The sequence below is a fragment of the Ursus arctos genome, unplaced genomic scaffold (assembly GCF_023065955.2).
Source record: "Ursus arctos isolate Adak ecotype North America unplaced genomic scaffold, UrsArc2.0 scaffold_21, whole genome shotgun sequence".
In the NCBI taxonomy this organism is placed as follows: Eukaryota; Metazoa; Chordata; class Mammalia; order Carnivora; family Ursidae; genus Ursus; species Ursus arctos.
Genome location: NW_026622886.1, coordinates 14,673,155 through 14,695,461, shown reverse-complemented (window position 1 = coordinate 14,695,461; position 22,307 = coordinate 14,673,155). Strand labels below are relative to the sequence as shown.

General features: G+C 35.0%; 1 protein-coding gene and 1 pseudogene across 3 annotated transcripts in view; both read right to left on the bottom strand.

Annotated features, from left to right (window-relative positions):
* BLTP3B (bridge-like lipid transfer protein family member 3B) overlaps positions 1 to 22,307 on the bottom strand; it is a 104,146-nt gene that overhangs the window by 11,346 nt on the left and 70,493 nt on the right. For all 3 annotated transcript variants that reach the window (XM_048217782.2, XM_044384491.3, XM_026499831.4), the window contains 7 exons: positions 19,619 to 19,812; positions 16,489 to 17,987; positions 16,139 to 16,314; positions 11,729 to 11,868; positions 10,890 to 11,040; positions 7,408 to 7,661; positions 6,954 to 7,062 (listed from right to left, as the gene is read on the bottom strand). In XM_048217782.2, the coding sequence (XP_048073739.1) occupies positions 6,954 to 7,062; positions 7,408 to 7,661; positions 10,890 to 11,040; positions 11,729 to 11,868; positions 16,139 to 16,314; positions 16,489 to 17,987; positions 19,619 to 19,812 (2,523 nt within the window). The remainder of the gene's footprint in view (positions 1 to 6,953; positions 7,063 to 7,407; positions 7,662 to 10,889; positions 11,041 to 11,728; positions 11,869 to 16,138; positions 16,315 to 16,488; positions 17,988 to 19,618; positions 19,813 to 22,307) is intronic.
* LOC113256106 (T-complex protein 1 subunit zeta-like) lies at positions 3,058 to 6,781 on the bottom strand (annotated as a pseudogene).

Below are 22,307 nucleotides of genomic sequence, written 5' to 3'. Positions count from 1 at the left end.
GGGATAGCAGGAAGTAAGGATAGAGAAAAGCAAAGAATAAGATCATGTTGGACTTTGTAAGTCCCTGGAAGGACCTCAGTAATTTTAACTGACTTGAGAAAGGAAGCCAGTGGAGAGGCATTAGCTGAGAAGTTATTTGATATAAATTACATTTAAAAAATGGCACTCTGGTTGCTGGGTTGACAACAATGTAGGGAAACAAAGGCAGAAGACACACAACTTAGGAATTAATTATAATAATTCAAGCAGTTTTGAAAGTGCTAGCGTTATAGATGGTGGGAAAAGGTCCAACTATGGTTATCTCTTAAAGATAGATCTGGTGGGTTTTAGGTAAGCTATTTTCTCAAAGATTTTTAACTGGTTATTTTCCATAAGAGCTTGTTCTTATTTTATGAACTCAAAATCCTATCATGTATCTTTAAGAGTCTCCACTTTTCTTTAGCATCAACTGTTATTATTCATTTATTTTTTTGTCTCTTACGGATTTTTGAAGTAGGCATTTTGTCATTTATCTCACCCATCCAACATCAGAATCCCTTTCCGTATTCGAAGAATTTCATACTTTATGAGTTTTTTGGGGAGTAAAATCTGCTTCCTTCATATTACTCAGCTATCAGAAAGAACGAGTTCTCAACATTTGCTACAACATGGACAGCACTGGAGGAGATAATGCTAAGTGAAATAAGTCAAGCAGAGAAAGACAACTATCATATGATTTCTCTCATCTATGGAACATAAGAACTAGGATGATCAGTAGGGGAAGAAAGGGATAAAGAAAGGGGGGGGTAATCAGAAGGGGGAATGAAACATGAGAGACTATGGACTATGAGAAACAAACTGAGGACTTCAGAGGGGAGGGGGGTGGGGGAATGGGATAGACCGGTGATGGGTAGTAAGGAGGGCACGTATTGCATGGTGCACTGGGTGTTATACACAACTAATGAATCATCGAGCCTTACATCGGAAACCGGGGATGTACTGTATGGTGACTAACATAATATAATAAAAAATCATTAAAAAAAAAAAATCTGCTTCCTTCAATAAATGTTGGAAAATACTACCAAAATTTCTAGATTCCTTTTCATGCATGTGACCCAGATATTATTGCCTGTGACCCAGTACAATCAAATTGTACTCACTCTAGATTTCCCTCAGATACTAAAGGAAAGGAAGAGAACTTTCTCTTTCTGGGGATACCAGCAGTGACAGTAGAGGCAAAGTCAAGTTCCTAAGTAAAAAAGCTCAAACACTGCTGGCTGCAGCAGCTGCAGTAAAGCTGAACTTACACAACAATAGTGACAGTAGTGCAAAATGTAAAATCAAGTGGCCAGTGTCAGGCAGCAGCGTTTCCCATCACACCAGATTACACTGTACTATGGTTTGGGGGCATGGATCTGGAAGGTAAACCTTGAGCCTGGTTCTCCAGATCTCTTGTGATTCTAAAATATATTTAAAAAGCTTTGTTAAAAAATAATTTACATGTCCCATTTATCCATTTAGAATGTGTGACTCACCAATGGTACCATCATCACCACGATCACTTTTAGAACATTTTCTTTTTTTTTTTTTTTAAGATTATTTATTTATTTATTTGAGAGAGTGAGAGAAAGAGAGAGTGAACAAGAAGGGGGAGGGGCAGGAGAAGCAGACTCCCTGCTGAGCAGGATGCCCAACAGGCGGATCAATCCCAGGACTCTGGGATCATGACCTGAGCTGAAGGCAGATGCTTAACCGACCGAGCCACCAGGCACCCAGAACGTCTTCACCACCCTCAAAATCCACCGTACATATAAGCAGTTTCTTCCCATTCTTTTCTATCCCACCTTTCAGCCCTAGGCAACCGCTAATTTACTTTGTGTCTTTACAGATTTGCCTCTTCTGTGCATTTCATGTAAATGGAATCATATAATATATGGTCTTTCATGACTGTCTTTCCTCATTTACCAAAATGTTTTCAAAGCTTCCATGTTATAGCATGTATTAGTATTTTATTCTCTTTATTGCTGAATAATAATCCATTGTATGGATATACCACATTTTCCTTGTCCATTTATAGCATGATATTTGGGTTGTTTCCACTTTTGGGCTATGATGAATACTGTCCTTGTCAACATCAACATTCATGTACAAGTTTTTGAGTGGACCTCTGTTTTTACTTCTCTTGAGTGGAACTGCTGGGTCATAAGTAATGGTTTAACTTTCTGAGTTACTGCCAAATTATTTCCCAAGCACCCACACCATTTTACAAGCCCAGCAATGTAGGAGGGTTCCAATTTCTGCACATCCTCCCACCACTTGTTATCATCTGTCTTTTTGATTAGTCATCTTTGTGGGTTTGAAGTGTTATCTCATTGTGGTTTTGATTTACATTTCTATAATGGCTAATGATGTCAAGCATCTTTTCATGTGCTTTTGGCCGGCCATTTTTATATATTCATCAGAGAAATATCTGTTCAAATCTTTGCCTATTTTAAAATTGGGTTATTTATCTTTTTCAGTTTCTGTTCATTTGTTCATTTGTTTTTCAAGGAACATTTAATAACAATGTAGATAACATATGCTTATCTAACATGGTACTTAAAATTTTTTAAATCACTGAAGCTAAAGCAAACCATCTTGTTCGTTGGGTAAAAAGGGTCTGCTTAATGTGTGTACACTGCAGTGCAATATAAAAAATACCATTTGATTATAATTTCAGAACTTTATAATTGAGTGTCAGTGTTCTCTCTTTTTTTCATATGGGAAAAGAACACACTTTTGAAAATCACTTGAGGGGCACCTAGGTGGCTCAGTCAGTTAAGCATCTGCCTTCGGCTCAGGTCATGATCCTGGAGTCTCAGGATAGAGCCTCGCATCAGGCTCCTTGCTCAGCGGGAAGTCTGCTTCTCCCTCTGCCCCTCACCTTGCTTGTGCTCTCTCTCAAATAAATAAATAAAATCTTTAAAAAAAAAGAAAAGAAAAGAAAACTTGAAGCTTGGACAAATTCTACAGCTATATTCTTAGGATCACTCTGTAGAGTCTTCATGATTCATTCAGATGACACAAGGGAGCTTCAATTCAGCATTTTAGAGAAGACATTCCAGCTCACATGATCTCATCAGTCAGGAGAGTGTTGGTAGCAGTCACAGTGCAGGAATGAAGAAGCTGTCTCTTTACACAATAGTTATCCCATATGTCTACTTCTGTGGCTCACCTTTGTTCAAGTCCACACCCACAAGTTGATCTGATTCTGAATGTTCTGTTTGAACTTTAGTGTTTCTGAAGGTCAAAACGAGAGTTCTGAGCAAGAACCATGGTAATAATGAGCAGAAGGCCCCAAGTTGGGCCTTGCCCTTAATACTGGGCTTATATTTAATCAAGTCTTCTGCCATTGCTACTTTCCTGCACTAATAGCTGGAACTACACAGCCATCATCAATAGCATTTTTAACAGCCCTCAAAACATCTCTTATTCCATCTTTGATTTGAGTGAGTGTGTGCTTATTTGGCCTTCTGACCAACAATGTGACAGAGCCAGGACTGTTACATTTCTCTTCTGCAATGTGTACTCATAGACAATTCCTGTATGTCCCAATCAATCAGGATTTAGGTCATTAAAAGAATTTAGAGCTATTCCATTGCAAGCAAGATTCAGCCTTTCCATTTTCTTCCTTTTAGCTCCACACAGAGCTACTATGCTTTCTTTTGCAAGAGCTTCTAAGGAAAAGGGGTCAATTCCCTTTTGATTAATAACAACGAATCCTTTATCTGAAACATGCAGGCTTCCTTTTTCAGTTCTTTTTTTTAACTGTCTTCAATGAATTTCTTTCCGCTTTTACAAGTTTCTCTCTTCTGCACACTTGTAAACAAAAAAAGCCAGAATTCACTTTTATTTTTTCATATTTTAATGACACATTGGATATGAGGATGTATGCATTTTCTACTTTTTCTTTTCCGTATCAGAATGCCACACCCCATGGTCCAAAACAAGACCTCTGATTAAGCTTGTATTAGTTTCAGATTTATGTTTCACCTCCATGATCTCAAACATGAAGAAGTCAATAGATTCATCCTGTTGTTTAAAGGCCAAAATGGAGTCCACTACAGCCTCTGTTAAGACATTAGCAAGTTCAGTGTGCACTTTAGTATGCAGAGGTGTTCTGACCACGTCTCTAAGTGTTTCCCTGTCCATTTCTTTGCTTACTTTGACTTTCCAAAAACTGAAGTGCCTTTTCCTTTACAGCTTCATATTCTTCTGTTATTATTCTGGGATGAAGACTTTCAGAAATGTGGAGATCCGCCTGTTTCAGTAGCTCTCCAATGACGAGGACATTAGAAGTGATACCATCACCAGTTATGTCATCCTGGGCTGTCACTGCTTTGGCTACTGAGCAGGCTGTTGGGTGATGAATTTGCATTTCATGAATTAGCACATTGCCATCTTTAGCAAGCTTAATGTCTCCAGCACCAGAAACAAGCATCTTCATGGTGCCATTAGGCCCCAAGTTGGTCCTCAGCACGTCCTGCAGCCCCTGGGCTGCGCTGATGTTGACGGTCAGGGCCGCCTGGGCTCAGGCCACCTAGGCCATGGGGTTCAGTCTTCACAGACGCCATAGCTAACCAGCACAGGAAGAGGAGGAGACCAGGCATGAAGAGCGCCCAAAGCCATCTCCTTATCTTTTTCAGTTTTGCGTTAGAAGAGTTCTTTACATAGTCTGAATACCAAGCCTTTACCAGATGTATGACTTATAAATATTTCTTCCATCCTGTCGGCTGTCTTTTCATGTTGACAGTATCATTTGAGGCATAAAAGTTTTAAATTCTGATGAGTCCAATTCATCTACATTTTCCTTTTGTCATTTATGCTTTTGGTGTGGTATCCGAGAAGGCTTCCTAATCCAGAGTCATTAAGATTTATTCTTATGTTTTAAGAGTTTTACATAGTTTACTTTAAGATTTCTGTACAAAGAGTCCATTTTGTGAATGATAAAAGGAAGAGGTCTAGCTTCATTCATGTAGCTCTCATGTAGTTTCAGCACCATTTGTGGAAAAGGCTATTCCTTCCCACATTGAATTGTCTTGGCACCATTGTAAAAAATCAGTTAATCATAAATGTAAGAGTTTATTTCTGGTCTCTTAATTCTATTCCATTCCAATACTTTATAAAACTCCTTTTCTACTTAATTAGCTAGAGTATATTTCTTGCTTACGATCATGACTACTGTCTGTTTACAATCAACCAAATGTTTGAGAATTCCTGGATGTATGCTTAACCCATTTTCTTACTATGGATGTTGTTTCGATGTGCCGTAGTTGACATCCAGTGATGGGGTGGGAGGAGGGAGAGGTTGTGCTGCCGGGGTGAGAGATACCAAGTTTGTCAACTGGGTATAACACAATCATTCCCTTCCTGCGGCCTGGCAGCGGTAAAATCTACCCTCCATGTTTTAGTCTATATGCAAACCTCACTGAAGTCTGCTATTTGGTAGAAGTACAGGAAAGGGTCCCAAAAAGAAAGGCCTACATTGTTCACCCTATTACCTCAGGGATCTATTCGAATTTCAGCATTCTGTTGGGAAGATTTCTCCTGTTTTTGAGGGGAAAATTCTCCTGTACTCTCTTGGCCCCCCTTCTCACTTATTTACAGGGGAGAAGGTATGACTTACCTGACTGATGAGCTTAGAAAAAGTAATTGTGTGTGTTTGTGTGATTAAGTCTCTCCTCACTTTGGTATAAGCCTTGCCTGCAAAAGGGATGCCTTCTATTCTGCTTTCTCTACAAGACAGAACTACAGTTTTCAGACCAAAAGTATTTGGGGGAAAGAGACATACGGCAAATCCATCTTCCTACACTATTTGCTCCATGTGAGCTTTTTTTATCTTTGTTGGCCTGGCTTCTTTGTTTGCTCTAGTTGATCCCAAACTCCAGAAGGGTAGACTCATTGATTAGGAGTTCCCCACGAATTGCTCCTACCTTAGCAATAGTTCTCTCTTAGATGGGTTTATGGCTATAGACTTTTCTGGTTTTGCCTTTTTGGATTGCTTTTTGTGCTCTTTAAGGATTTCTGACCCACTGAAGGTACTTATTTTTCTTTTGCAGTACTGTTATGACTTTGTTCCTTTTTTAACATGTCATTTCATGAGGTTCTGATAGATGAAACAGATGCATAGATCAGTCCCTGATATTTCACTCTCAAGAAGCTATTAACAAAGTGAGACTAAAATACCTGTCTACCAAGTCAAGCTCTTTCCTCTATTCCACACCACCTCGTAAGATAGAGCCCTTATACTTGAGACCTTAAAAATCTTGTTAGAATGGAGATACTAATTCTTAAATCAAGATACTAAAGCAGAACTAAATACACAGAAATATACTATAAGTAACTAATGTATGGAGAATAAGTATGCAAGAATTATAAGCAGTCACATCAGGTTATAAGAACAGTTGACTGAAAAGGAGAAGCTTGAGATAATCTTGACAGAAACATACAATTCTATTGAGAAATAACAAGGCAAATAAGAACATGGAGATGGAGAAGTACATGAAAAATTCCATTACAGGGAGTATACCAAGTTACTTGACTATATATAAAAGAATAGTGGGAAACAAAGTAAAGAAGGAGATCAAGTAAGAGACCCAAGTAAGCTCAAGAGCCATGTAAGACCATAAAAGCCTCTGTCACTTTCATTCAAAACACTTTTGTAGAACAGGTATTAAATCAACTGTGGATGAGTTATTTCTGAAGTAAGAGGTCCATACATAGATGATATTTTATTGCAAAGTACTGAAAGTGTCCCTCAATCATCTACTACCACATATATATATATATATATATATATATATATATATATATATATATATATATATATATTATTTATTTATTTATAAACAGGAAGTATGAGTAAACAGTCAGCATATAAATAATTTAATTTTAAATGTCAGCAAGTATTCAGTTACAATGTTTTTCATATATACCTCTGATATGAAAAGAGCCATCATCATTTCTCTCCACCACAAGATGGTCAATATGAACAGTTACAGGAGCTGGTTCAAGGGATATTGTACTACTACGAGGACTGTCGTCCTACAAAAAGGAGAAATAACATCAGCATATTGTTATTAAAGTAAATGATAAAATTAATCATTTCCTTAACAAACATTACTTCAGTCAATAATTTTAATGAGTTAGATATTTATCTTTATATGCTTCAATTGATAGAATGATAATACTGCCCATTCTGTTTTTATGTTTTCTAATTTCTAAGAAGGATCTCTTCATCATTCCCCCACAATGACCACAAATTCATTTCAATATGTTAACAGAGTGTATATTATAGAGATGACATATTCTTAGACATGAATCAAAGTCCAGGTAAGCAAAGTGAACATTTACAACATGAAGAACATATAAAAATACTTATAAACATACTTTTAAATTAATTTTTGTGTTAGAAACTTGTATCTTCATTGGCATCACTGTTGCAACAGTTTCATCTTCCAAAAAATGTTGAATATTAGTAAGAGAAGATGTAAAAAACTCAGTGCTAAAGTTTTCTATATGGCATTGCAGAAATCCATTTTTTTCTGCAAGTAAAGAGTGTATTACAGCACCAGGCCCACTCTCAAATCTCAGAGTAATCTCAGGAGATGATTTGGAATGAATTATAGATTTATGATCTGAACCTATGGAAAAAGAACACACAAAAATTATAACTTGTAGCACTACTCAAAAGTGTCACTCTCAATTATTTGTCATTAAGACATTATTGTCATTTGTACAATGCTGAAGCAATAGTATCTTAAAGTTTTAATATTCACCTTTCACTTAAGTGATACTTACAGTACGTATACAATATACCATACATAACCCTAACTTCAATTTTTATACATGACCTTCCACTGCAGTAATGTTGAGTTGTCTACATTTTCTATTTTTTGGTACCATGCAAACATACACCATGATATAAATCTGAAATGATGCATATCTAAAATACAATCCATCTGAGTGTGTACCTGTCTATACATCTATAACTGACAACTGTGATAAAGAAAAAAATCATGGCATTTAAAGTGATTCTTAAGCCATTTCTCAAGAAGTAACAAAAGCCTGAAGTTTTACACCTTCTTCATTAAAATTAGGTCCTTAAATAATTAGAAAAGTAAATAGACAAGACCTCATTAAAATGCCTCTATTAGAAGACAATTTTAAAACTGAATTATAGCAAAGGATATATATATATATATAATTTATGCATATATATATATATTTATATTTATACTTGTATAAATATGCCTTGGCCTTGCTCCAAAAAAGAATTTGAGGTGGTGTACAGAGATAAACACTGAATTCAAAAACAAATTTTAAAATTTAAATAAAGCACCCACAGAATATCTGATTTTAAAAAAAAGTTCCCAATGCAATCACTTAAGAGAACCGACCCTCATGGTAACTATTTTATTTTATAATACCCAGTTCCAAAAAGAATAGGAGGCAACATGTTCATGGCATAATTATATAAAAAATAAGTAAGCAATGGAAAAGGATAGAAGAGAAATGGGTAGTAAGATTAATAACTCTAAACACATTATTTACTTTTCTGTGCCACAGGTGAACTAAAAATGAACTTCTTAGCAGCAAAGAGAAAAATATGATCAATTTCACAATCCACAGAACCCCATGAGTTAAGAACAAACTAAATGTTCTGGAAAAGTGAAACTGTTTCAATTACTGAAGTATCTAATTTATCGTCTCAGTTGTCTTAAGACCCTAACTAATTAAATTCATGATGGGGAGATGTTTATTTTCCCTCAGCATGGATGTGAATACTTGTCTTATAGAAGTCAAATGTACACATGTTTGTGAAGGGAAGGGGATGTAAGAAAATAAATATATTAATGCACCAAGGACAGAACTCCATACACAACTCATAATGGAGAGTTGTTTTTATAGCTTTATTTCAGGTACAGAAGGATGTTTAATCAATGTTAGTGCTACAGATTAACATTCAAAATAAATAATACAGATATAAGAAGAGTTCAAATAAAATTCTAAATAATATTTTAAACAATTAACAACTCAGATTTTTTTAAAAATAAAAGGTAAAATAGCCACAAACTGATAATGGTTAGTGTTCTTTCCTATATCAGGACAAACAAGAGTTAATTAGTCTATTTAATAATAAGAGCAATTAGAAACAACTTGGTAAAAGTGATTTTGTTCTGCCTTTTACCTATTTATCTACATAACTATACAGAGAGAAAGAGAGAGAGAGAGAGAGAGAGAGAGAGAGATACCTACTCACTCTAAGGAGCTGAGAGCCAGAAATAATTTCAAACAAAAAGAGTATTTATTTGGAGCACAGATCAACCAAAATCTTCATTAGTCAAAACACATTCCTCTCTTCTACCTTTTATGCCATGAAACTATTATATAAAGGTCTTCCTACTAAAGGACTCCAAAATCCACACATTATAGAAAACAAAAACAAACAAAAGCAAAAACAACTTTGCAATTTTCACTGGTCATGTCAGAGTGACAGCAGATATAAACTGTAGGTCAATCTTTGTTCATATGGCTTATTGTTTGAAATGTTCAAGCCAAACTATTTTTTTCTCCCTTTCCTTTTATCCCATTTCCCCTTGCTCCTTTCTTTTCCCTGTTTTCTTCCTCTTATTTTTTGTTTATCTTTAAACAAACAACTGAGACAGTTGAGAAAAATAAGGCATTAGCACTGACTATACAACCCATACATACTAGGCATTTTGAAATGATTTCCTCAGTAAGGAAAACATGAAACAAAGTAATAGGACATGGGACTAAGTGACCCACAAAAATAAGTAAAAACAACTGAGCAACTGGAAATAATCTTAAGAGTGTACAATTTGAAAAGTGTTTGGACTGGGAATAGAACAGGGTCTAGGTTTTGAAATTTCTTTTGTCCACTACGAAACCTTTCCAATTATATATTTAGCTTCCTCTATTTCGCATGCTTTTGGGATTTATACTTCTAATAGAATAGTCTTGTAATTTTTTAACAGATACATTGTAAACTGAAAGGCCTATACATAGAAAAAAGCCAGGAGACAATTTTTTTCTATGATGCTGGTTTAAAGACAAATGGCACATTTACCTGCAATTCCCAGGATGTGAGGTGATAGCAAACTTATTTGATATCATGCAGGACTATGTATTTCAACATGTTATGTATCAGATTTAGCATTCTGTATATATAGCAAAGAAAAATATTACAGCTCAGTGACTTTTTAAAGACTTAAAAAATTGAACATTGTCATTTTAAATGCTTAGAACTATTCTAAAAAATCTATTTCTTTGAATGACTGAAAACCATGAGTGATAACTGCATATAAACTTTGAAAAAGGGGTGGTTTTATGTGGTTTGCTCATCATACACTGCATGTTTTGTTGTTCATATCCCTCTACGTCCAAGGGAATGTGTTGATCTTAGAATGAAGGACCACAAGAACGTGATATATGATTTTTCCAAACACCAAGTATCATGCTGGACTCAGGAAATGTTTGCTTATAAGCAAGATAATGGAATACAAAAATTGACATTTATTCCAGCAGAGAACTAAGTTGACATTCTAGGATTACTTTATCATTCTTTTCATATAAAAAAGAGCTCAGTTTTCTTAAACCTATTATATCAAAGAATGAGAAGACTAAAAAAGATGGCACTTAACAAACAAAACAAAAAGAAATTAGCGAATACATCTTCAACACATATTTCTAACAACCAAAATACTTTATGAAAATAAGGTAATCTAAAAGGAATCTCTTACATTATAAATAAATGTAATCTTCCTTGAATTCATTTATACCAAAGACAGAACTGCTAAGGAAACATATGTATAAAAACAAAAAAAGTTTAAGTCATATTAAAGTCTTACCTACTGGACGATTACAAAGGTAATGCCGAAGACTGATATTGCCTAACTGATCTGGTGTCACTTGGTCCACTTGAAGACAGATTTCCATATCTTCCCCGCGGATGTCAATTTCCCCATTAACACCAGTAATTTTAAACACCACAACTGACATCTAATAATGATTGCATAAATAATATTAGCATACCAAATAATTCAAAACAAAATTTAAGAAATGACACAGGAAACTACTATAACTTCTAAAAACAAAACTGTGACCTAATATAACCAAAAATATACTTTTGACCAGCAAAACGTGGTTATACATTATAGTGACAAACTTCAGCTTCCTTTCTTCTTATTCAGTCAAGAGAGAATTTTTTTCGGTCACAAAGATAAATTATATGACATTTCCATGTGAAATTATTTTCACTGAAGGCTGAACATATATTCTAAGTCATCTGTAAGAATATTTGACTGGGTGGGAAGGGGTTAAACCAGTAGCATACTTCTTTTGTAGGAAGTTCCTCATAAGGACTGACTACCATCAACCATCAAACTTGTTTTCAAAATGTATTTAAATGGAACTACAATAAAGGTCAAAAAATAAAAGATAGAAAAAGACAGAACCTCCCCTCCTCAGCGCAAGAAAAACAGATTTAGAGAAATGAAATTCAGAGAAAAACAATTCAATAAGAGGGAAGGAAGAAGTTTCAAGAGCAGAAAGAGCAAAATGAATCACTCACTACTATCGCAATTCACTTTATATATGTCATAAAATGTGCCCATATTAAATATGAAATAAAGGTAAAACAGCCTTGTGGCTGGCATTTCTCTTCACAGAATCTCTCTGAAATGATTACCAGGTCTTGATTTTCTTGAGCACCCTCTGAATTTGTACTGATGGCATCTGGAGAGGTTTCACCAAAATTCTGTAGATTTGCACTGGCATTTGCACTCTCTGCAAGGCTCGGGTAATTTGTAGTCACATTCTTTTTAATACCTGAAGTAATAAAGAAATAAACTAACAAATTAAAATCAGTTTTACACGTGATCCAACAATGTCACATTTATCTAACCAATATGGGACATCCCTTCACTCTTTCTCAAGCAAAGGCTTGTTTAAAAGACAATAAGCAAAGAAAAATTAAATTGAGATTAGCTAGCAAATATTAAGAAATAACATCCACAATAAAATGTTAGAGAGACTAAAGCCCTAAACTTAGTATGAAAAGAAATCTACAACGCTGACCACAGCTTCCTCATTGCCGGTCCAGTGCTAGGGCAGCAGGCTCCTGGTCAGCCAGCTTTTGCCTCCCTCTATGCTATCCTACTTTGAATAGTCCCAGTGTAACCACTTCATTTCCCCTTTCAGTAGCCTACAGTAACTTCTAATTATCATCTACATGACATTAATGCCACCACTACCAATGTGATCATCCTCTATTCTTACCTACCTGCCTTAATTTCTCAGTGTGCTGTATTTCATTATTTCTCAAACTCTGTGGTCAAAGACAATCTTTAAAAAATTCTGTGCCCTCACAGACCAATACTTTAAAAAAAAAAAATCATAAAAATGAATTACTTGAAAAAGTGGATTAGAAAAGCCCAAGTCATGCCACAGCCTCAGTTTTTAAATTATTATAGTTAACCCTTGAACAGTGTGAAGGCTAGGGGTGCTGGCCTCCCATGCAGTCAAAAATCCACATATAGGGGCGCCTGAGTGGCACAGCAGTTGGGCGCCTGCCTTCGGCTCAGGGAGTGATCCTGGCGTTATGGGATCGAGCCCCACATCAAGCTCTTCCACTATGAGCGTGCTTCTTCCTCTCCCACTCCCCATGCTTGTGTTCCCTCTCTCACTGGCTGTCTCTATCTCTGTCGAATAAATAAATAAAATCTTAAAAAAAAAAAATCCACATATAACTTCTGACTCCCCAAAAACTTAATTACTAACAGTCTACTATTGACTGAAGTCTTAATGATAACATAAACAGTCAATTACCATCTTTTGCATGCATTATATACTGAATTCTTACAATAAAAAAAGCTAGAAGAAAGAAAACGTTATTAAAAAATATCACAAGGAAACTACATTTACAGTACTGTACTGAATTTATCGAAAAAAAAAATCCATATATAAGTGGACCTGTGCAATTCAAACCCATGTTGTTCAAGGGTCGACTGCATTTACGACTACACATTTAGCTTCTAACCCAGTGCCTGGAAACACAGTTTCCATCTTTCATCTACTGAATGAAAGAAAACAATGGTTTAGGGGCCAGGGAAGATACATATAAATACAATTCCCATTTCACAGGGGGCTCTAGAGGTTCAGAAGGCTTCCCTGATGAAACAATATATAAACTGAAGTGAAAAAGAGCATTCTAGGCACAGGTACAAAGACACTGAGGTAGAAAAATGTCACAGTGAAGAACCTGTGAAGAGTGAATTTAGAGGAGTAATATGTACTATAGTATACCTGAAGTATAGCAAACACACAGGTAAACAGCAGAACCAGTTAAGCTGGGGCCATATCACACAGAGCATTGTCAGTAATGTTATGATTTTTAAACTTAATAGTCTTATAGCAGTGAGAAGTTATCAGGATTAAAATGGGGATCAATGTAATAGTATTTACACTTTTGTTTGTTTGTTTGAAGTAAGCTCTATACCCAACATGGGGCTTGAACTCACAACCCTGAGATCCACAGTCACATGGTCTACGGACTGAGTCAGCCAGGAGCCGTGATAATTACATTCTTAAGAGTATTGTGCCTATGGAACGAAGAATGAATTGGAAATTGACAAGAACAGAAATGGGAAGATAGTTAGGAGCCTGTGGTGGGATGGCAGCCCAACTACATGTTTGTCCATGAAATATATATATATATATATATATATATATATATATATATATATATATATTCAAAAACATGTATACACATCATATGTACTGTATATCTGTACACATATGTGTGGTGTGTACATATATAAACATACATATATGTATATAAAAACACAAGGAAAATGTCTGGAAATATATATACACAAAAAGTTGATGGCAGTTATTTCTAGAGTGGGGAATAGTAAGGGTGGTATTAAAGTGACACTTTCAACTTTTATTCCAGATATTTCCATAATACCTGATTTCTTTATAATGAGAAAGTATTCGTATATTTCTTATAAAAATAAAACAAAAGAATACAAAAAACAAGAGTCTTTTCCTAATGCAAATCAATTCCTCTGACATAAAGAAAATCATTATGGTTCAGGAGAACTAGGAATTTATAGTTAATATCATTTAACTATTACACACAGGGGCGCCTGGGTGGCTCAGTCGGTTAAGTGACTCAGTTTTAGCTCAGGTTGTGATCTCAGTCAGGGGGTGGAATTAAGCCCCGCGACTGGCTCCGTGCTCAGCGCTGAATCTGCTCGGGATTCTCTTTCCCTCCCTCTCCTTCCCCGCTCTTTCACTCTCTAAGTAATAAATGTTACACACAGAATCAATCCCCTTATATTTTCAAGACCCAAAAAACAGTCCACTGCTGGATCTATTCAAAGGCAGCAATTAGAAATGCAAAAATTTGTGAACAATGGTATTAATTACAGCATTTTTATAACCACAGAAAACTATAAACAATCTAAACATTCACTATCAGGGAAATTATTAAAAGGTCATGGTACAGGGGTGCCTGGGTGGCTCAGTTGCTTAGATGCCTCATTCTTGATTTTGGCTGGGGTCATGATCTCGGACTCATGGGATCGAGCCTGTCTGGAGCCCCACCCTGGGCTGCATGCCGGGGGTGGAGCATGCTTGGGATTCTGTCTTTCTCTCTCTCCCTCTCCTTTTGCCCCTTCCTTTTGCTCTCTCTCAGTAAATAAATAAATACAATCTTTAAAAAAAAAAGTCATGGTACATTTTCATGTCAATTTAATATAGACTTTAAAAACATTTTCAAAGGAGTTTAAATAGTTTAGGAAATGATTACAAGTGATAAAAAGCAGATTAAAAAACCATATATATATATATATATATATATATATATAGTATGACACCAAATACATACATATATGATACATACACAAAGTCATAGAATAAATGATGGTATCTTTAATTGTGGGACATTGGGTTATTTTATTTTCCAAATTGTAGTTGTCTGTATATATTTTCCAAGTTTTCTATATTGAGTGGTAGTCACTTTTATTATTTAATTTTTAGAAATAATAATAAGGAAATCACTGATGCTTTTTGAGAACAATTAGGGATATTTTCTATAGGAACATTGTTTTTAAAGTATATTTTGATCATAAAGCAGAAATCTGCAAAGGCAGGATTTTAAACCATTAAGGGGGCTGAGGAACTAGGCAACAGAGCTATCTGTGAATCTAGAATAGAGTTCTATGACCCATATCGGTACCTCTTCTACACATGTGGTAATCATTTCCCAAGTGTGGGGATCTAGTATAACATACTGGTTGGTTAAAATCTTAGGCTCTTGGGTCCATCTAGCTGAGTTCCAAAACTGCCCCTATTACTTCCTGACTGTATACTAATTCTCTAAGCTTCAGTTTCTGAAGCTATGAGCACTTCCTTACCCTAAACTGTTTTCAACATAATCAACAATAGGCTTATTATCTTGCATTCATAAAGTAATATGCATTTACCTCTGGTCTCTTCTACTTCAGTGTCTGGCAACTAATCTCTAGCTATGGCCCATGTTTTCATTCCTGTTCACAAAGTCCCCAATGTCTTAGTGATGGGAATGCATTTAATACTTTCCAAGTCATTCCTAATAGTCTTTACTGTGGCATTAGTTGCCTCTGAGTAAAATGGGGGAATCATGTAGTTCCATCATTCATAATTGTGTACATGACAGAATCCTGGTTATGGAGATAAGTAGATCCAGTCTGGAAAAATTCCAGTCATAGGACCAACATAATTGAGAATTCATCAAGCAAATTAAGCCCACCTAACCAAAATTTCACATAAAGGCGTCTCTATGACAAGAGGCTAATAGCATTCACGTGGTTTGGTTTACATTCTAAATGACTATATACAAATAATTGAGGGACGTGGCCATAGAAAAGAAGCAACAGAACAATCATTAGAAAGTTAGGTACAATGCTCTTTGTATTATATATGTATGTATGCATGTAAATGAAATAAGTCTTTTGGGGGCTATAATTTATTACTGAACAGAATTAAAAATACTCAAACATCACTTCTAAGATTTGTATACTTAATATGAATTCTTAAACTTGTATTGCTTTACCTTTTTCCAAAAATATATGAGTATCAATTCCATCACTTTCTAACAATTGTTCTTCCAATATCATACTGTCAAGTGAAATGGTATCCAATGAGGTTTGTGAGGAGCTTCTCTTCATGTTCTTATAAGAAACACAGAGTGGAGCCAGGTTGGGTGGGATACGTTCCTTAGGCTTTCCACTGTTAAAAAATTATTAGAAAAACATCACATAAAACCTATTTTTCTATGTATTAACTCTAGCAATGCCTTATTTTGTCATGAGGTTTTCTGCCCAAAAAACAAAATATGCCCCTCACCACACACATACGTGCAGAAAACCAAAAACCCCCCAAATTCCAATCATATGTTGTTACCTTAAAGATGACTGAGATGTAAGTGTCCTAACTGTCGGTGCTTCTTCTTGATTAATTTCTAGGTTCTCAGAGAGTGACGCTGTTTCTGGAAGCAAATCTTCAGCTTTAAAGACTGATTCTATGGTTTCATGTCCTCCACTACTAAAACTATTAGAAAGTATATTTTGATTACCAGCATTATCAAAGGACAGCAAATTTGAATCTTCTCTGTGGTTTAAGACACTATTTGAATCTGTATAAGATGAATCCTTTTTGTCACTTGTTTCTGATCCAATTTCTCCTGATCCACTTTTGCAGACAATTCCACTGCTTTCATCTTCACTTATTTTCCCTAAATTTTTATCTGATAAAGAATCCGGAAAAGAAATACCTTTTTGCAGATTTGTATCACTAGCTGATTTAAAAAGCAAAGGATCCTTCGAAGGCACATGGCTTAGGTCAACACTCATAGACCTGTTGTCTGACATGTGATTAACAGTTACACTTCTAATTTGATTTATACTACTACTAACTTGTTTCCTTTTGGAAGACAAAAATTCTCCATTTTCTGTAGGCAAATAATCAGGAACCGTTGGGCTCACACTTTCAGCAACAGGAGACTTAAGTGTATTTCCTTGATCTACTGGATGTAGCAAAAGAGCCACTTCTGCACTTTTAAGTAAAATTCCAATACAAATGGATGCCTGACTAGCAGGAGTGCCAGTCACAGCTTCTACATCTTTCCTTAAGTTCTCCAAAAGCAGAATAAGTGACTCATGGAGGAAAAGCAAAAGCAGATACTGGTAGTGATTGATCTGCATACTGACATGTTTATGAATGTGAATCAGGACATGAACATCTGCATCTGACGATGAAGAGGAAAATCTTAAAAATGTATCTGAAGGTTTCTGACTACCATTGGTCAAGGGCTCAGACTCTGTACTGTAATACTCTTTCAAGAGCTTCTTTCGCTTCAGTCGGCCAGTCAGATCACTAGATTCGCTTTGTGATGTATTCAGAGATACTTGGTTACAAGAGTGTAGCTCTTTTTGTGACACTGCATACCTTGTTGGTTGGCAAATCCAGATGGAAAGAGGGAAAGAGTCTACAAAATTTATTGGTCGCCCTTTTCCACTCTTTGTCCCTTCATAATCTACCCAAAATTGAGAAAAGTACACAGCCCAAACATCTGTGGCAGCAGCGGTTTTAAGAGTGTGTTTATTCAACTTGGGAGTAATATTTCCTTTATAAACTTCATGCATTTTAGTATCTTGTTCATGAGCATGCCTCTGGAAGATTGGATGCAAAAGATTAAAATTGTCACCAGATTTGGGGAAGCTGGTATATGCTTTACTGAAAAAATCACAATCTTTAAAGTCTTGAAACAAAGCTTCTAGATCAGAATGCCGACAATTTGGACAATGCCTTGTATTTGTGGCAATCATTTCAGAACTCTGAATAGAAACTGCATGTGGTTGATCTTGATGACATTCAGATTTCATTTCCGAAGGAATGACAAACTACAAGAGAAGAAACATTAATCTAACTTACAAATCCATATACATCCTGAAGATAAAATAATCAGAAACATAATTTAGCTCAGGAATTCTTTTTGGTGTTTCCCCCAAAAACATTACTTTTCTATCCAGACATAAAATACTAACTCTCTCCCCCCAAGTATTTTTACTAAATCAAGTAAAAGGGACTTAACTGATTAACCACCAAGAAAAAAAAAATTTTTTTAAACCATAAATAATAGTGAACATAACGTATATGCATATTTGCATATAACATAACACAAAACAAAACAAACAACAACAACAAAATTAAACTAAAGTAAATCAGTATTACTAAAAACTTACTATACCCGAAGTACATAAGTGCTAAGTTTGGAAAAAGGAACTTTTTCTTAGGATATTTTAAATCCAAGAGATTTGGAGGATGACTGGATGGGTAAATGGAATGACTGGATAGATGTCATTAGAATGACTTTTCTGGGATAAAACTATTAAGAAAATAAAGTTAAGAGTATAGGTCAAACTATTTACTAAAATAATTTTTCAGAAATAATTAACCTCAGTCCTCAAAATATTCACATCAAAGAGTTCAAAATGACTGGTTTTTAAACTGTGCATTTTGAGAAAGTGTAAAGATCATTACATAACTGCCTTAAAGTATAACTGTAAATGTTATAAAATGTGTCTTTTTCAAAAAAAATGTGTCTTTTTATATTGAATATAGTAAGATCTTTGAGAAGATCTTTAAAACATTTCTGCAATGTATGAGTTTTATTCATAACCTCATTTTACAGAGAAGAAATTAAAGGTATAGAAATTCAGAGTACCAGCAACACACCTAGAAACTGAAACTTTTCATCCATGTCCAAGTCTTATTCTATGTACTACACTATAGTAGCTGGGTTTGTTTTTGTTTTTGTTTTTGTTTTTATCTCTGTTTTTCTTTTGTTTTTAAAAACTTCCCTCCTTTAGAGTTTAAATATCCATGGGATTCAGATTATCAACTACTTGGCTATAATACAAAGCAACTTTCTATTATCTTTGGATATAAGTAACAGAATAACTGTGGACAAATAAAACCCAGATCTAACTTAATAGTTTCTTTGTATTAATTACCACTTTTGAAAGAAAAATTTTATCCAGTCTGGTAAGAAGTAGGAAAAAAAATGACTGATTTAAATTTTATTTCTACTTACCTCCAAATGGATGAGCATGACAAAATAAAATAAAAGGAAGGTAGAGAAAGAAGGGGGGGGGAAACAGTCTCTTAAAGCTTTTTAAATCTAAAGCTGAAATTTCAAAATCAAAATTAAGATTACAATAAAGTTGATTTATATTTGAGTACCCATCTTAAATCCTCGAAATTCTAATGCCGTTAGCTTCTCTAAAAACAGTTTTGGGGGGTGCCTGGGTGGCACAGTGAGTTAAGCATCCAACTCTTGTTTTCAGCTCAGATCCTGACCTCAGGGTCATGAGATCAAGCTCCACATTGGGCTCTGCACCCAGCACACAGATGGCTTGAGACTCTCCCTCTGCCCCTGCCCCCACCTCTATCTCAAGTAAATAAGTAAATATCTAAGAAAAAAAGAAAAGAAAAATGGTTTTGTTGTTACAGCCACTTGCTTATATGGTACCTTTAGCATTAAGCCATCAACTCGAATATCAACGTGCTCATCAGATTTTGAATTGTCATTCAACTTGTATACAGCCATAAATTGATTAAGACTCTGTTTTAAATCCAACAGAAATTGATTTAACCATAGAATACTTCTTTCATCCACAGTAAACTGTAGTGCATTCAGTTGGCTATAAAGGTTGGCAGATGGAACTGTAGAGAAAAAAAAAATTTTTTTTTTAATTTTTAATGAACAGATAGTCTATAACTTCCCCAAGAGAAAACATTTTTAACAACTTTTATTCTTTTTAAGATAATAAGGTTTTGAAATTTTATTTACAAAATTAAAGTGACATGTGGATGACTGCAAACTTTTAGATAGACAAAACAAGATTTTTCCATGCTTAACTAACTGAAAATATATTACTTAATCTAAAACTATCTGTATGAATAGGAAGTACTATTTAGATCTCTTTTCCTAATGTTATAGTCACCAAGAAGCAAACTTCAAAAAAACTTACCTTCTTGATGAAGTATCACATCAAAGCTGTGGCCCTTAATCAGATAGTTCTATAAGGACTTTTAATACATGCATGCAATCCGAATCCTCTAAGAGAACCAAGTCTAATGACTAATATCTTATGAAAGTAGTAAACAAGGCAGATCTCCTTGAGAGGCCATTCACTTTACTCTCCACTTAATCCTAACCCTAGAAATAGTGCTTGGTGCAAAATAAAAACTCAAGTAAATAATAAAAGGAACATACTCTTTTTTATAGCTCCTCCCAAATATTAGAATGCTTAGGGGCTGGATAAATCTCTTAATGCTAATTTATATTAAACAAATATTCACAATTATAGGATACATCACTTCCTGAAATCCTTTTGTTTATACCATGAAAGCCATTATTATTTTCAGGTCATTTTTTATTAATATTACAGAGCATTTTTTATTTATAAAAAATCTTTTATTCCAAACATTCAGACCTATTTACTTCTAGTAAAGCAAATAGCATGCACATCTAGAACTTTTTGATAATAGTAATTTAGGAAAATAAACCCAAGGTACAGGATATCAGTAAAGAGCATTATAATAATGTCCTGAATAGAACATTTTTGGCATTCATGGACTGCTTGTTCATTCATTCCATCATTCATTTTCTTTCAACAAAGATTCACTGAACACCAACTACATTTTGTGTATGGTATTAAGCACAAAGTAATAAAAAATGTGTAGGTTTTTATTCAAGACAGACACAGAGGTAGAAAAATTGTAATTCAAGTCGAACAGAGACAGCCAATTACTTGTATTTGAAAATAGAAAGGCAGCGGGATGCTGAGGAGATCACATCGCACTCTAGAAGGAAGGAAAGAAGGAAGAAGGCCTCTAAGTATACACTGAGTAATGATGACACCTACAGAGAGGACTAGAAAGCAAATGCAGTCCCCAAGGCTACAGTACAGAAGAAAAGAAGAACCTGGGCTCTGCAGATCTGGGACAGAGAAAGAGACCTGGTGTACTAAGCAGTAGAAAAATCTACACAGTATCTAAGAGGGGAAATAGATTATTATAGTTATTAAAGATGTTTAAAATAAACCTGTAGAAACCTGGAATATGCTCATATCATCAAGGGGAAACGACAGGATGTATATAAAATATATAATAGAAATATATTAAAAACAGGACAGGGAACACTATACTTATGGTTATGATCTGAACCATGTCCCCTCAAAATTGATATGCTAATAAAGTTCTAACTCAAGGCATCTCAGAATGTGACTGTATTTGGAGACAGAACTTTTAAAGAGGCAATCACAGTAAAAATGAGTTCATATGGGTGGGCCCTAGTCCAATATGATGGGATCATTAGGAAACACACACAGGGGAAAGACCATGTGAAAAGACAGAAATCTACAAGCCAAGGAGAGGTCTTTGAAGAAACGACCCTGCTGACAATTGATCTAGAACTTCTAGCCTCAAGAATTATGAGGAAATATGTTTCTTTTGTTTCAATCACCCAGCCTGTGGTACTTTGTTATGACAGCCCTAGCAAATTTATATACTTATGTTATAGCAGAAGTCATCTCTAAATTGTAGGCTTCTGAGCAATATTTTATTTTTGGCATTTAAAAAAAATAACATATATTACATTTACAATATTTAAAAAGTGATATATTTTAAAATTTGGATTGCTTAACAAAGAGATGAAATGTAAGGACTGAAAATGGATCTTTGTACGTGGGGATTCAATGTACTCTATTGTTCTGTATGTTTTTGATAATGAACAGTTAGACACAGTTAAACATAACCTAGCAATTCCACTCCTAAGTATCTATGGGGCTAGGGTTTAAATTGCTGAGAAGGAATTTTATATTTTTATCAGAAAAAATATATATATTATAAAATGAGATTATATTCCTTTGGCACATGTTAATAAAACTGATAGAAATAAATAAACCTAGATTAGAAATCAGAAATCCCGGAAACTAGTCTTAACTCTGAAGAATTACTAGTTCAGTAAAGCATTACTTAGAGAAAACAATTATTTGTGAGGGGTGAGGACGGCTGGAAACAATGGGGTTCTCCAATTATAAACAAATGGTGGTGAATATCCTAGGAAGGCAGTGTGATATAGCTGGGGACTGGATGGAAGACACACAATTAATTTTGATTTAGATGACCCATGCTTGAGTTTCCGCTGTGCCATC